We start from the raw sequence: 16,622 nt of genomic DNA, 5'->3' as shown, positions 1-16,622 counted from the left end.
TGTTGCCTATATACATTTTAAGCTATTATTTATTATTTAGTTCAATCAATAGATCAAGTTTTGTAGTGACTATGAAATATATTGTAATTATCGGTTTCCTGTTTATCCTAGACAAGGCAAAAAAGGACTCCAAATTAAAAAAAAGATAAAAATGAAAGACTGGTGCATTGTGCAGTTTAGCACTGGTGGTACAGAAATAGTCCCTAGATCATGGATAAATGGGGAGAAATTGTCATGGCCTCCATATCCTCCGTGAGACACATTCAGGATCCACGACGCAGTAAAGAGGAGAGTTCATCCTGGTGCAACATGGCTCACCTATGCACCAGTCCGACTTCTAATAAGCCATGGTGGGTATCATCTGGATTGGTGTTGTATAAATGTAGCAATAACAAGTTTTTCGTGTCCTAATTTATGTCTGGCCATACATTGTGTTTGTACTTCCAGACACATTTCACGAAGCAGAATGCAGTCTTCAGAAATATCTAAGTGAACACTGTGATATGTCTGACCTTCAGTCCGAAGCTGAAACTCAGACCAGTCATAAAAGAAAGCACAAGTAAAACTTTTTTTATTTCACAAACACATCTTTGATTGCTAAGAATTTATGATCTTGTCTTTTATACATATCTGTGGTGCTTGCATACTGCAATATCACCACATAATATAGTCCAAAAAGTGGAAGCTTGTAAACTTTTTATAAATGCAAAACCGTGTACACTTGTGCACTTCAAAAATTCCTTGTATACTGTACCTTCTTGCACATCTCCGTTTCCTGTGTGTGTTGTTATAAATTAAACTGTAACTTTAGGAAATAATATTCCAAAAGCACATTTGTAATTACTTATGACCGTTTTCAACTTTTTTTCTTTAGACCAAATCCCCTGTACACATATAGTGACTCAGAGGATGAGCAGCCCACAAAAAGACGGTTTCCCCAGCCCCCTCGAGTGAAAATACCAGGTAATAAAATACTGTCTAGTGTCTTTGTACATATCTGTGTGTGACACAAGGAAACTTTTGACAAGTTGTCTGTATTCTTAAATACTTAAAAAAAATTATCTTTTTCTGTCAGACCTGACGAGAGCTGTTAACGAACTCCGTGAGGAGGTCAGAGCCATCCGCAATACCGGCTGCAATGAATCGGTAGATGCTGGGGTACTGCCTCTGGATTTGCCCTTGCACAACATTGAGGAGCTAAACAATGCAGAGCCAGCTCTTCAATCACAAGAGGCAAATAAGGCAATGGTAATTATATAAAGGTTATGTACACTTTGTAACTATAAAGTGTAATAGCTGTCAGATTTGATTTAAATACATAACAACGGCCTGTTGATTAAACACACAAGCACTTGCATACACATTTAAGACATGAGACATGCTAATTCCATCTCTTAAAATGTGTCTATAGGTGAGACGCTTTGCCTTGATTGGAAGGACCACACTGGAGGTGCGAGTCCGCCGAGTAATGGCTTATGCTATTACAAATGAGCCGGCCTCGGTACTTGGGCAGGGGAAAAAACCAAGGACCAGACAAAGCAAAAAAGGGCATTTAAAGATACAGCGCTCTGCAAATGCATATTTGGTAAGTTTTACTGTTTTTTTGCTATATTACTTTATCTTTCTTAATAACAAGACTTTCATGTCCGGTTAATCTGGAGATGGAGTCTTTGGTCTTTGGCTTGTTTAGTCCTCGGGTTGTAGTTTGTACAGCCCGAGGAACCCATGTTTATTTTGTTTTAAAGGATACACGGCACACCATGCTAAGACTTATCACTTTTTCCGCTCATAGCTCTTTGGGAATCAAATGCGGCAGTTTGCAGATTTACGCCTGGTGACTTTCATGTTTATCAGCCTAGGAGTTTACATACTTTCTCCCCGCTGAAGACAGTTAACAAGAGCTTATTCATGTGCTCTAATTCACTTTTTTTGTTTGTGTGTGTGTGTGTATTTTTGTCCTAGATGGCCTGACGCAGCAGTTAGGGGCAAACTCTATGTCCGAGTTTGTCTTTGCGCAAGCAGTGCAGAAATGGCTCCGATACGCCCCAGATCGTTTGGGTGGTGCAGGACCACATCATGCATCCCCATCCCGGAGTAAAAAATTACAAACTTCTGTGAAACATATAAATGTAAATAGGAAACTGTCTTTTAATAAAGTATTTAGCAAACGAAACATGACTATTGACCTTTCTTTCTTTTTTTTCTCTGTTACATCACATGCAATGCTTTCTTATTTTAGGATATTAATATTGACATGATACATTGTGAGACATTTGGGGTTTTTTTTATAAAGGGTGTCCAATTTAAGGAATAAGTACAATTATGTGTTTAGGTGGTTGAAGTATTGATGGAAACATGCAGTAGTTTAGTATTGGTTAAAATACCTATAAAGAAAGGTAGATTTCCAGTCATGATTTAACTGTTGTTTTAATAAAAAGCAACTGTGCGAAAGAGGTGGAAAATCAACACCATAGCTCAACAGTGTTTCAATATCAGAATCTGACATTGTTTCAATGTCAACAGTATTAGAAAATATAACGCTGAATCAACGTCAGGTTTCAACATTGATTCAACATCAAAACCTGACGTTGTTTCAACGTTAAAAAAGGGTGCAAGAGTGACGTTAGGTCAGCGTCACACTTCAACGTTGAATCAATGACATCGCCTGATATTGACTCAACATTGTTTCAATGTTTCCTTGCTATCTGGGTCATGCATGAGGGAGACCTGCCTGGAGCCAAGTGTCGTTCCACCACTTGACCTCCGTCAGACTCTCAGCCAGGCTCCCCATAGCACTCCATTTATTGTGGTTACATGAATATGCATAGGGTCATTAACATATGATGTCTACATACACACAAAGAGTACCTTGCCTGTGTGTGTGTGTGTGTGTGTGTGTGTGTGTGTGTGTGTGTGTGTGTGTGTGTGTGTGTGTGTGGTGCTGCTGATCAAAGGCTCATATAACATGAAAGCACAAAAGGTACATCCTTGGTCAGGAAGAGGGTAGTCTCCCCCTCACCCTAGATGGTTCACCCTAGATAACACGGTGAGGAAGTCCAGCAGTTCATCTAAACAAAAAGCACTTAGACTAGAACAGACGTAGCTACGTTAATCCTACCGTAGAACAATAAGACAAGGTACGACCTCTCTTGTGCTCCCAGAGTGCTCTCTAATGCACACAAAGTTTGCAGACTATCAAGGATCAAACCTCTACCAATCTACAACTAATTATAAAACTCTAAGCATATATAAGTAGATATTTCTAAGCATAAATGACAATCAACAATACAAATCTAACATTTCCCCCCTTTTTGACCTTTATGCTAGAAAAGTTCCCAGTTATGAATACCTCATGTCTGACAGTTTCAATGCAAACATTTTTATACTCAGCATATGTCAAATCACCCTAAATTACTGTAAAAGTACAGTTTAACAAATGTATTAGCAGTTATCCCAGTCCTCATTGATCTCATCCAATGGCAAACTGCATCCTACGAGCAAACAAATGAATTGCTAATTCAATAGTTAAAATAAAAAAGTAACATTTTCAAAAACATCCCAGCTTGGTGGTGTTTCCTCCGGGTGTGCAAATCACATGTCTCTGCAGAGTGGTTTGAGTTCTGCAAGGCGTCATAAATGTCTCTTCCAGTTGTTTCCATCACTGTCCATAGGACCAGAGTCCAAATGTATGTAGAATAAACATTCAAACATACCAGTTGGTTTTGTTGTTTGTCAACATGGGTCTCAGCTATCTCCAAAGCTGCAGACCTCTCAACACTCTAGTTTTATGGCCTCTACCAACCCCCATCACCTCACTTCAGGCCTTCGTCCTGCGAGGGGGATACTTATGACTCCTCCACTGTCCACGCTCTGCAGAAAAACCCCTCTGTGGAAAGGGTGCTGGGTTCAGTTATCTTACTGCTGTTATGATCCCAGCAGTCTTCAGAGTGTCATCGTATGCACAGTATAGTGGCACAGCATTAGGTGATGTTCATAGGAAACTGCTGTCATCACCACCATAGCTTCTGGTTCCTGTGCTTTTCACAGAATCATGATGCCATCCTTAGACTCCCTCTGCGCTGTCGCTGGAGCTTGGCACGCTCCCCTCATCCTTCAGGTGCCTGTCTGTTGTCCACAATCTCCTCTGTTGGCCTCTGGATAGCCCCCTTTGGCACAGCTCTCATTCCAACGCAGTTTCGTGGTCCTTGCTGTGGCTCCAAAGTCTGATCTCATGATGGGCCCCAACCAGCTTGACCTTTGACCTCAACCACTGCCTGGGCTGTCAGCTATGCCTGGAATGGATCTTGCTTCTCACTGGGCCTCTGAAGATTTCTCAGGAGATCCCTTTCAGCAATACTCTGACTGCTGCACCTATATTTCCTTGCTAGGAGGAAAAACTTCTATTTGGAGAGCATGTCAACAATCATCAAACAAGTCTGTGAAGGTTCTCAGTCATCCAGGTCATCGTAGTCAAAGGAGCTTGCAAAGAAAAGCGTCTGGACTTCTTTAAGTTGCTTGAAGACGTTTCACCTCTCATCCGAGAAGCTTCTTCAGTTCTAAGGTCAAATGGTGGAGAGTCCCAGATTTAAACCTAGTGGGAGTAACCCCCCACAGAGGTACAAAAGGACCCCTGATGATCCTCTAATCGCCTGAGCCAAGGTGGGAAACTGGGTGTGGGTCCCAATCAGCCAGAGTTTCGGGTGTGTTCATTGTGAAACCTGGCCCCACCTTATCATGCGAATTCCTGAGGTCAGATGGCCCAGGATGTGAGTGGGCGTTAAGGCGTCTGGGAAGGATCTGGGAAGAATAAAGATGTTTTCCTATCACAGTGTCATGGCACTCCCAGATCCAAAAACTGTGTATACCTGATCACCTGTAAAAAATGTGGTTTACAGTATGTCGGTGAGACAGGTAATACACTATTGACCAAATTCACACAGCATAGGCACAATATCTTAAAAGGTAAAAACAGCCATACATATCTGGTAAGACACTTTCTGTCTCATAACTGGGAATCTGTTAGTGCCACTGTGTTGGAGGGAAATCCTAGATCAGGGGCTGCCCAATCCCGGTCCTCGAGAGCTAACGTCCTGCAGCTTTTAGATGCATCCCTACTCCAACACAGCTGAATCAAATGGTTTGATTACCTCTTCAGCATGCCATCGTGTTTGGCAAAGGCCTGATAACAAGCCATTCATTTGATTCAGCTGTGTTGGAGTAGGGATGCATCTAAAAGCTGCAGGACGGTAGCTCTCGAGGACTGGGATTGGGCAGCCCTGTCCTAGATGGTCAATCCAACAGAGGAGGAGGGCCGAAAAGGTTTGGATTGCTAAATTAAATACAATGTACCCCAGGGGATTGAATGAAAAGGGATTTTGAAAAACACAAATTTAAGGAGTTTTACTTATTTAATGGTTTATGTGTGTGTTTCTCGAACGATTATGATGATTGTTGAGTACTTACACACACTATTCTAACATCCCACCCTGTAACTTATCCTAACCCTAACCTCATTAAACCCCATGCTGGTACTTATTTGGGCCCTAAACCTAACCCTTTCTCTCTCTCTCTCTCTCTCTCTCTCTCTCTCTCTCTCTTTCTCTCCCCTCATTTCTCTCTCTCTCTCTCTCTCTCTCTCTCTCTCTCTCTCTCTCTCTCCCCTCATCTCTCCCTCCTCCTCTAATTAAAATATTTCAATCACATTACGAAACTATTGATATCCCCAATTTTCAATAAGGAATAGAACCCTTCTACAGGTCTGTAGTGTGATCAAGGTGGACCCCTGGGTGGAGACTAAGGAAGGCCTGTGCATTGAAGCCCGGCCGCCTTCGGCGACCGGCCTTCCACCTTGTTTCCACTAACTCAGGCTCCTTCCCCACCAGAGAGGTGACATTCCATGTCCCTATTGCCAGTCTTGGCAGCTGGGGGTCAATCCACCAGGGCCTCTGCTCCTGGCCGCCACCTGGCACACAATGCACCCGACCCCTATGGCGCCTCCTGCGGGTGGTGGGCCTGCGGGAGGATGGGCCCATGTCTCCTCTTCGGGCTGTGCCCGGCCGGGCCCCATGGACTAAGGCCCGGCCACCAGACGCTCGCCCTTGGGCACCCTCCCCGGGCCTGGCTCCAGGGCGGGGCCCCGGTAACCCTATCCCGGGCAGGGTAAACTGTTCCCTCGATGTTCTTTTCATAAGGGTCTTCTGAATCGCTCTTTGTCTGGTCCCTCACCCAGGACCAATTTGCCATGGGAGACCCTAGCAGGGGGCAAAAGCCCCCAGACAACATAGCCCCTGGGATCCCTGGGACACACAAACCCCTCCACCACGATAAGGTAGCGATTCAAGGAGGAGTTGAAAAATCCACCAGAACTAATACAAACCAATATTCCCGTCCACTCTGAGGAAATGGGTCGATGAGGCCCATGCCAATGTGCTCAATGGGAAACTCCATTAATAGTAGTGGGCACAAAGTAATAGCCATCTGGTTCACCAGCTGACAGTCCGGGCAGGATGCGCACCATCAGCGCACATTCCCCCAAATGGCCAATAAAATCAGACCGTAATTCATTACAGAGTTTTATCTTTTTTTAAATTTTATTTTATTTAGAAAGAGGGGCAATACATATTAATGAACATTTAAACAAATGTAAATATGCCAGATTATAGCGTTGGGCTAATCTCCATCTGCAGACCCTCTGGCAAACACCAGGTTTATTAGAGTTTGAGAACGATTTGAAATGTTCTGCAAAATAAACTAAGGTATACTAACTTTGTGTTATGAAAATTACTCGGCACTTTAGTGTTGAATAAACAGGTTACCTTGCATTTCTGTGGTGAGTTTACAGCAAAGCACTGTGAATACATTGATGCACAGGAGCTATGGTGTTCACGGTCAGAGTTAGATTACGGCAAGTGTACCAGAGATTAATTTGATGTTTCATGTCACTGAAATGCTGCCAAGTAATTTTAATTTTTCTCCAGCATTTTGTTTTAGTACATTGCCTTTCTTTCTATGTATTATTGTAGGGTCTACCTTACAATATAAAGTGCCTTGAGGTGACTGTTGTTGTGATTTGGCGCTGTATAAATAAAATTGAATTAAAAATTGAATATCAGCTTTTTTGCGATGTGTTGCTAATATTATATTCAAAATGGGCTCATATTTTTTTTAAAATGATATATTTTCTCAGTTTAAAAAAGTTGATGTTGTAATGCAAACATTAATAAAATATGGGTTTATGCAAGTTTCAAATCAATGAATTCTGTTTTTGTTTACATTTTCAACAGTGTGCCCAGATCTTTAGAATTGGGTTTGTATTTTTGAAAAGGCTCTTAGAAGGTTCCCCTTAATGCACCTAGTGACAATGGTTAATCACAAAATAGCTAGTGATTGGGATGCATGTTGTGCATCATTTCACTTTTAAACATGCTTTTTTCTTAATTTGAAAAAAACATTTCTTAAAACAGATGTCTACACACATATACACACAAACAGATAAAGTGTCCACTGACCCAAATCAGCCACTGGCATCTGAAGAATTTTAACAGCATTTTAACAGCTGACATGGAAACAAAGCCATCAAGAGGGCACCAAAAGGATAAAGAGAAAGCATGCGTATGAGTGTGTGCCTGCATGCATGCGCGCGTGTGTGTGTGTGTGTGTGTGTGTGTGAGTGTGTGCATTGAAATACTGTTAAAGAAAATAATAATAAAGGTCTCACTTTATTTTATCTCAGTATTCAGCAAGAGTACTGACAGGGACTAGAAATAGGGCGCATATTTTTCCTATACTGCCTTCTCCCTCTCAAATTCAGAATCATATTTAAAATCCTGCTTTTCACATACAAGGTCTTCAACAATCAGGCCCCATCTTTTATATATATATATATATATATATATATATATATATATATATATATATATATATATATATATATATATATATATATATATCAGGGCTCTAGACTAACTTTTTGACATGGGCGCACCGGTACGCCTAACTTTAAAAATTTAGGCGTACCGGCACAAAAGTTAGGCGCACTCAAATTTTTCAACCGCATTGCTTAACACCGCAGTTTTACATGTGCACTTTCTTTGGGGGGGGGGGGAAGTCCATACAGACAATATTAATTTCTAAATTATTAACTAACAAACTTGTGCTTAAAGTGCTTTGTCAATATTGTAGAAAATGTTAAAAACTTAATCATCATCTTGGCCTCCTCTGACGACCTGTTTGCTGCTGTCTGCTGCTGAAAGGCCGTGGGGAGAGGGGACACTTGGGCAGTGCATTTACTGCAGCATATAATGTGTTTTCTGGATACACTGTGCTTTTTCAGCATTCAAATATTGATGGCACCGTGTCAGAGCACTGGCTATGAATTTCAGACAGATCAGGCCTTAACTTAACAAAAAAGTTATCAATAGTTCTTTTCATCTTTTCTTATTACCCACAGCTACAGTACATCCACTTCTCTCAGGCCTAGGCTGCTCACTAGGGCTGAGTATCATCACTGATTTCTATAATCCATTCAATTCCGGTTCTCAAAGTCCTGATTTGATTCAATTTAGCCTCAGACAGTCAGAAATATTATAATTCTGATCATTTATCAGTACTGATACACATGAGACTTCATCAGAATTGTGAAAATCACAGCAGATGCCTTTGTGTGAAAGTAACTGAGAATAAAACACAGGAAAACATGAAGGAGATTTTCCTGGTCTGGCTTTTTATAGCAGATAACCTTAAAAATATTCTGCAATTTTGCATAATTTTAAGAAATTTAAATTTCTTCAGTATTGAACAGCAGAAATTAGGCTTTCTTGTCCGAGGTCATTTAAGTGAAAAAAGAAAAAGCGCTGTAAACAACGCTAGACTGGTGGGTAATAAGCGAATGAATAATGCAGAAAACAGATTTGAGACGGGAAACTGTTCCTGAAGTACAGAGAGAGAGAGAGCTGTGCAGGAAGTGTGATTTTTATCGTGGTGGAAGCAAAACAGCAAAAGTCAGAGGGAATTCATGACGACATTGATCAAATGTGAAGCGCAGTTTGCTGCTTCTTTTGCTGCAGGCTCGGTGAATTTTGGTTGGAGAGAGGCAAAACCTGCAGCTCAGAATCAGCGCAAAAAGACGTAAACACAGCGCGGACCCGAAGAATCGCTAAGCTCCGACAGCGTGTCCGTGTTCAGGCCATCGGGTGAGAAAGCCGAGAAAGACGAAGCTGATTCTGATGTGTTGGGTCCGCTCCGTGTTTAGGTCTTTGTGTGGAATCCGTTAATGAATTGATATCGCTTTATTCAAGCTACTCACCTCTCTCTTCCACCTGCACTTTCAACTGGACCACGGCCAATCAGAGAGGTCCCGCCCCTGACTATCTCTGATTGGTTTAGTCCACGATAGGGGCATAATGTGTGTCTGTTGTTGACCACACGGAGAGTTACAGAGATTTTTTTTTTGTTACCGGAACAGTTGGTCGCACCTGTGCGACCAAATATTTATTTTTAGTCGCACCACTGAAAAATTTGGTCGCATTTGCGACCAAATTGGTCGCACTCTAGAGCCCTGTATATATATATATATATATATATATATATATATATATATATATATATATATATATATATATATATATATAATAATGTACAAGCTGGTTTTAAAAAAAAAAGTAATATGTAATAAATAGTGTTGTGTATATATAGATAGACACCCTCTCCACTTTTAAAATTATGCTTAAAACTTTCCTTATTGACAAAGCATATAGTCAGGTGAAGCCTAAGCTGCAATAGGTCTAGGCTGCTGCAGGATTCCCATGATGCACTGAACGTTTCTCGTTCGCCTTACACTTCTACACTCACTATGTGTTTATACACCACTCTGCATTTAATAATTAGTTATTATTAATTTCTGACTCTCTTCCTCAGTATGTCCTTTGTCTTGTCTCCCTCCCTTCACCCCCAACCAATCGCGTCAGACAGCACCCCTCCCTGAGCCTGGTTCTGCTGGAGGTTTCTTCCTGTTAAAAGTCCAATTGAGCCGCCCAGCCTCTTCTTTCCGCTGGGGCCTCAGTCGAGCCTGTCCCAAGCCTCCTGTCTCCACTGGGGGCTCAGGCAAGCTCGTTGAGGGTCCTACTGTGTCAGCTGGGGACTCAGGTGGGCCTGGCCATCCACCTGCTCAGCCAGAGCTCATTGCGCCATCTGGTCCTGCTAACTCAAGCTTCGTCTAGCACCCACCATGGTACATCCAACCAGCCACGCCACGCTATGTTGTCGGCAGGCACCTGCTAAGCCACGTTCAGCCTCCGCCACACCACACCATCGGCAGCCACCTGCCAAGCCTGTCAAGAGTATGTATGGGGAGTGTGAGTGTGTGTACAGCGATCATTTCTGTGTCTCTATGTTGGGCAAGTGCTGAGCATTTGTAAATGTCAGTGTAGCCCAGTGGAATTGAGCTTCCACAGTTGTTCTTTTTCCTTTTCTGTCTAATCTATTTTTTTTATAATTCACTATAGTTTATTTGGTCTGTTTTGCCAAACCTATTTTCTATTGGCTCAATTTTATGCCAGTCAAGTTTATTTTGCCATCCTTATTGGCTTAAACCATACACACTTGCCTGTGATTGGTTAGGAGAAGTAAATCCCTCCTACTTATGCTGACTGAGCGAGATTCCGTATGAATGCAGATGAGGCTACAGAGCATTGGGTGAGAGGTGGATGGAGGAGAGAGGACGGATGGCAGTGGCATCTGCTGGCAAAATTGGTTGGAGCAGTGCCAAAAATTCAAACCTGGTTGGCAGTCCACCTGTGGGCAGCTGGGAAGACTATGTTGATTTTGCCGAAGAGGAAGAAATGCCTCTGGAGCAAGTGCAAGGTGAGCAGAGGAGAGAAAAGCGTAAAAGAGTTGGGAGCAGTAGTGGTAGGGATGATTCTTTAGAAGCTAGAGAGAGAACAAGACTGTTTGTTGTTCTGAGATTCAATGAAAGAACACAAGTCCATATTAAAAAACTGAGTCCGTTCTTGTTGACAGCTGAACTTAACAGTAAAGTGGGAGATATAGTTTCTGCTAAGGTACTCTCAGATGGAAATCTTCTTGTGCAATATGTGAATGAAGAGCAGCTCAACAAGGCTTTGAACTTAAAACAATTTGGGAAGTTTAAAGTAGAAATGCTGGGCAAGTGGGTGCACAGACGGGAGTGTGAAAATTAGTGTGAAAATCGATGATATGAAAAGCAAAATCAAAGGAGGAAATGTGATTTCTGTGGTCAGAATGAAAGCAACAAAAGAAGGACTTAAGGTAGATAGCGAAAGTATCCTGATACACTTTGAAGAAGGAAATCTGCCAAGGAAAGTGTTTTTGGGTTTCATTAGTTATCCAGTAGCCTATGTTCCAAAACCTCTGAAATGCTTTAACTGTCAAAGGTTTGGACAGCTAGCGAAAAACTGTAAGGAAAAGAGGAGATGTGCTCGGTGTGGTGGAGATCACGATTATGGGAAATGTGGAGATGGAGTTCAACCAAAGTGTTGTAGTTGCGGTGGGAGTCACAGTGTTGCATATGCTGGATGAGAGAGAATGAAACAAGTGTGAAAAAAGTGAGGGTAGAGAAGAAGATCTCCTATGCTGAAGCAGTGAGGGTGATGAGAGTGAGTGAACAGGTCAACGTAAACCCAGGACAGGGTGCATCACGGGATCAAGGAGTTACCCGGATCAACGTGAATAGTATGGTTATTGATAAGATGGCATTGGTTACATTCATTGCAGGAGTGATAAACACCACAGCTGATGTGAGATCTAAGCAGGAGAAAATTCAGCTCATTGTTAAGGCGGCGATTAACCACTTGGGGTTAGTAGGACTGACGTGGGAAGAAGTGAGTGGGACAACCTCAATTATCAGTCAAGTCAGGAAACATGATGTTCTTTTATGTAATCATGGTACTTATTCTTCAATGGAATGCAAGGAGTCTGTTGGTCAATGGCCAAGAGTTGAAGCATTTCATCAAACTACTTGATGTTAAACCGGATGTCATTTGTGTACAGGAATCTTGGCTTAAATCTTCTTTGGATTTTGTGTTGTATGGGTACAAGATAATAAGAAATGACAGGGACCGTGGTGGAGGGGGAGGGTGTGCAACGTTTGTCAAACGAGACCTTCCATATAGACTCCTGGGTAAAGGCAATGATTTGGAGTATATTGCTATTGAGGTTTGGGACAGGAATGAACCAAATGTTATTGTGAATTTCTACAATCCTTGTGCCGGATTGGAGCTGCCGCATCTTCATTCAATTGAAAGAAGTGACTGTCGTAGAGTTATTTGGTGTGGGGACTTTAATGCCCATAGCAGAGTGTAGGGAGGCACACACACAGATAAAAATGGTAAGGTAATTGAGGAATGGATGGATACATGCAATTTGATGTGCCTGAATTATGGTAGGGGGACCAGATGTAATGTTGTTAATGGAACAGGGTCAATTTTGGATTTAACTCTAGTCTCAACTGTCCTTGCAGGAATAAGTCAGTGGACCATCAGAACAGACACTACCATAGGCAGTGACCATTATCCTGTTTTCTGTGATGTTGGAGGGAAGATACAGGTATCTCTAAGAGAGGTGCATAAGAAGTGGAGTTTTCATAGGGCTGACTGGACAAAATTCCAAAAATTATGTGAGGAAACAATTGACAAGGTTGATGAGTCTGGTAGCGTTGATCAAATGAATAATCAGTTTATTGAAGTACTTATGGTAGCCGCCAAGGCCTCAATCCCAACCAGTAAAGGTAAGGAAAGTAGGACTTTGGTGCCATGGTGGACAGAGGAATGTCGAATTGCTGTAAAGGAAAGAAACAAGGCTTTTATATTTCTCCAAAGAACCCTTAACATACAAGCTCTGATTGCATACAGAAAAGCAGTGGGAGTGGTCAGGAGAACAGTGAGACAAGCAAAGCAGAGCAGTTGGAGGTTGTTCTGTTCTAAAATAAGAAGAACCACTCCCCCACAGTAGGGTCTGGGGCATGGTCAGAAGAATGGGAGGTGACCGGCGGGAATGGGATTACCCAGTTCTATCTTCAGGCCAACAGAACTTTGTAACAGCTCAGGAAAAAGTGGAGGCTATGATGAAAACTTTTGCTAAGATTCATTGCTCTGATAACATATCTGTCATGGTCCTGGGTCGGTGACCCAGCGCTTTTAGTTATCATTTTCTAGTTTATGATGATGATGATTATTATTGTTTGAGTTCTGTGTGTTATATTTGGTCTGCCTTTGAGTCTGTCTCTGTCTATGGTGTCACCCCATCTGTTTGTGAATCTGTCTGTTTAGTTCAATGTCTTGCCTGGTTCCATGTGTCTGAGTTTCCTGTTTTATTGAGAAGGTTTGTGTCATATGTGAGTGTGCTCAGTTACGTTTCCCCTGTCTCGTCAGCTGTGATTTCTCCCAGGTGTGTTCCCCTCCTGTCTCTCATCCCTTGAGTACTGCCGTCTGTGTATTTAAGCCCTGTGTTTCTCTGTGTCAGTGTCACGTCGTACCCTCAACTAGCTGTGTGTTCTGCTTCTATGTTCCTAGTGTTTGGTCTCCTGCTCCAGTTTAGTGTTTCTTTCCAGTGTTTCAGTCCTTGGTTCCTCTGTTCTGACTTTTGGTTTTCTTTTGGTGAGTTTAGTTTGTACGAGGTTTTTCCCAGCAATAAAGCTGCGCCTTAAGTTTCACTTCCGTGTCTGAGTTCTGCATTTTGGGTCCACCACTCCTGCTTGCCTGCCACACAGCGATTCATGACAGAACGACGCGACCAGTAATGGACCCAGCAAACTCCGTACGGAACCGGCAGCGTGCAGACTCCGCCTTCCCTAACGAGAGAAGGCAGGAGGCTCGGCATGCCCGGGAGCGCGAGTCTGCCTTCTATGGGACTCGATTGGCTCTAGGTGGGCCGCGCAGCCTCCAAACTGCAAACGCTGCTGCCTTTTCCCCACATCGTCCCACGGTGATAAGAGTTGGAGGATTCAGCCTATCGCCTGCCACAACTCCTCCGGCCTTCTCAACTTCCGGTTCACCTCCCCAGTCGCCGCCCACGTCCTGCGCAAAGAAGAGGGTTACTCGGCGGCCGAGGAGAGATTTCGTGCCTCCGACAAGCAGCCTATCTCCGCTGCAGTCCTTTGCGCTCTTCCTGGGACTTCCACGCTCGGAGCTGCACAAGCTCCCCGTCTCTCCGGCGCAGCCCGGTTCGTCATCGGCTCAGCCAGCCGACATCACCGAAGTGCCTGCGCCCACTGCCTCGGGAACTCACGGCACAGTTCCCAGGAATAAACGGCGCTCACGCCGTCGCCACCCTAAAGTTACTGAGCAAACTCCGTTGGTGAGTGACTCTGACAGTTTTTTCCATGCCACTTCCAAGTCGGACCGACTCGGACAATATTCTGCTCCTGAGTCCGCTGTTTTTCAGGTCCGTAACACATCAGAAATGAATAGTGAGTTTGAATATGACTGTGTTTCCAGGGCTCATAATTTTTCTAAGTTCACCTCCGCACCTTTTAAGCACGAGACTGAGTTCATTACCCCCCCAGAGACTGCTGTTCATGCTGAATTAAAGAATCCTGGCACTATAAGCTCCATGCGCGTCATCCCAGAGGCCATTAACTCCGTGTCTGGTAATTCTGGGTCGGTTAATCCTGAACCTGCATTACCTACCCTCACGCCCATGTTTCAGAGTGACTATTTTTCCTGTGCTCCTCCCAGGTCAGCAGCAATTAACACACAGACTGATAATCTCACCTTAGAGAAGCAAAAGACTATTGTTGAGCTGCATACTCATGAACAACACCGTGAAGTTAACAGTTCTGAGGTCCCTGTACCTGCTGAGTATAAGACTGTGAATGGTGTTTCTTCACTCCTGGACTATGCTGCTCTCCAACCTATATATTTAGAAACCGTTTGTGTGAATGCTCCTGTGTCCGCAACGGATCCCTTTGTGCTCGGTATTACTGACTCTGACTCTGCTAAACCTGGATCTTCCTGTGCTATGACTGTTTTAGAGACTGCTACTCCTAACATGGACAGCTTAAGGCCTACAGAGTTGCCAGGAGTGACTCGCCATGAATCTCTGTTAGCCGCCCGGCCCGAAGCTCAGTCGCCACCTCCACCACTTTCAGTCTCGCTTCCCATAGCACAGTCACATCCACAGCCTGACTTACTACAAACCTTATTTCAATCCTTAGCCCAGTCAATAGCTCAGTTGGTAGAGGAATCATCAGCCTTATCGTCAGCTCGGTTTCCAACTTCACAACCATCATTTTCCCGACCTTTTCTTCAGTTGCCCTCAGCTCAGCCACCTATACAGCCATCATCTTCACCTACACCTCCGGTACAGCAAGCTATGTCTATCCAACCCTTACAGAACTGTTCCACAACCTTGAATCCTAATCAGAGAGACAAACCAAACAATATTGTTATCAGTCCTCAAAAGCTGGCCAGTTCTGAGACTGAGATTCACTCCAGGGCCTCCCCAGAGGCTGGGTTTCAGCCCCCAGCAGACTCTGGACCCCTGGCGGTTAAGAAGCCAGCTGAGGACCGCACCCGGCCGTTGCTGCCTGAGCAGACTCAATGCTCTGCGCAGCTGCAGTCTGCCATGTGTTTGCCAGAGGCCCGTGTGCCTGGTTCTGTTCTGTCCCTGCCAGAAGCCCGTGTGCCTGCTGGTCCTGTTCTGTCCCTGCCAGAGGCCCGTGTGCCTGCTGGTCCTGTTCTGTCCCTGCCAGAGGCCCGTGTGCCTGCTGGTCCTGTTGCGTTCCTGCCAGAGGTCTCCGCGCCTGCTGGTCCTGTTGCGTTCCTGCCAGAGGCCCCCGCGCCTGCTGGTTCTGTTGCGTTCCTACCAGAAGTCTCCGCACCTGCTGGTTCTGTTCTGTGTGTGCCAAGGGCTCCAGTGCCCACTGGTTCTGAGACTGTTTTTGCTGGGGGGCCCGTGGAGCCCGTCCAGCCATCTGCCTCGTCAGCTGGGGGGCCCGAGGAGCCCGTCCAGCCTCCTTTCTCGTCAGTTGGGGGGCCCGAGGAGCCCATCCAGCCTCCAGCTGCTCCACCAGCAGCCTCATCCACGCTTGCAGCAGCGGTTTCATCCATGCCGCCACCTGCTGCAGCGCCTTCGTCTGCATCCTCCACGCCGTTGCCTGGCCCGGCCTCTGCTGCATCCTCCACGCCGTCGCCTGGTCCGGATTCAGCATCCTCAGCGTCGCCTGGTCCAGCGCATGCTTCGGCTTCATCCGCTTCACCTGGTCCAGCCACTGCTTCATCCTCGCCTGGTCCAGCCTCCGTGTCTTCATCCTCGCCTGGTCCAGCCTCCGTGTCTTCATCCTCGCCTGGTCCAGCCTCCGCATCACCTGCAGTGGCCTCCTCTTCAGCTTCCTCATCAGCTGCTTTGCCTGGTCCAGCCTCCGCTTCTGCTTCAGCCTCGCCTGGTCCGGCCTCCGCTTCTGCTTCAGCCTCGCCTGGTCCGGCCTCTGCTTCTGCTTCAGCCTCGCCTGGTCCGGCCTCTGCGTCCCCGTCTGGTCCAGCCTCTGCGTCCCCGTCTGGTCCAGCCTCTGCATCCTCGTCATCCCCGTCTGGTCCAGCCTGCGCTTCCGCCTCGTCTGGTCCAGCCTCCGCTTCGCCTGGGGCTGCAGG

The 16,622-nt window shown here is 44.8% G+C and overlaps 1 protein-coding gene across 1 annotated transcript; it reads left to right on the top strand.

Moving 5' to 3' along the window:
* Positions 1 to 262: 262 nt before the first annotated feature.
* On the top strand, positions 263 to 2,141 carry LOC308398740 (uncharacterized protein). The gene is made up of 6 exons (XM_080885522.1): positions 263 to 350; positions 448 to 559; positions 875 to 963; positions 1,076 to 1,248; positions 1,412 to 1,585; positions 1,963 to 2,141. The coding sequence occupies exons 2-6, from the start codon at positions 504 to 506 to the stop codon at positions 1,969 to 1,971; spliced, it is 501 nt and encodes a 166-aa protein (XP_080741648.1). The 5' UTR covers positions 263 to 350; positions 448 to 503; the 3' UTR covers positions 1,972 to 2,141.
* The last annotated feature ends 14,481 nt before the right edge of the window (positions 2,142 to 16,622 follow it).

The sequence above is a fragment of the Rhamphochromis sp. 'chilingali' genome (genome assembly GCF_963969265.1).
Source record: "Rhamphochromis sp. 'chilingali' genome assembly, chromosome: 6".
Taxonomy (NCBI): domain Eukaryota; kingdom Metazoa; phylum Chordata; class Actinopteri; order Cichliformes; family Cichlidae; genus Rhamphochromis; species Rhamphochromis sp. 'chilingali'.
The sequence above is the reverse complement of the archived record's forward strand: the minus strand, read 5'-3'. Positions and strand labels throughout refer to the sequence as shown.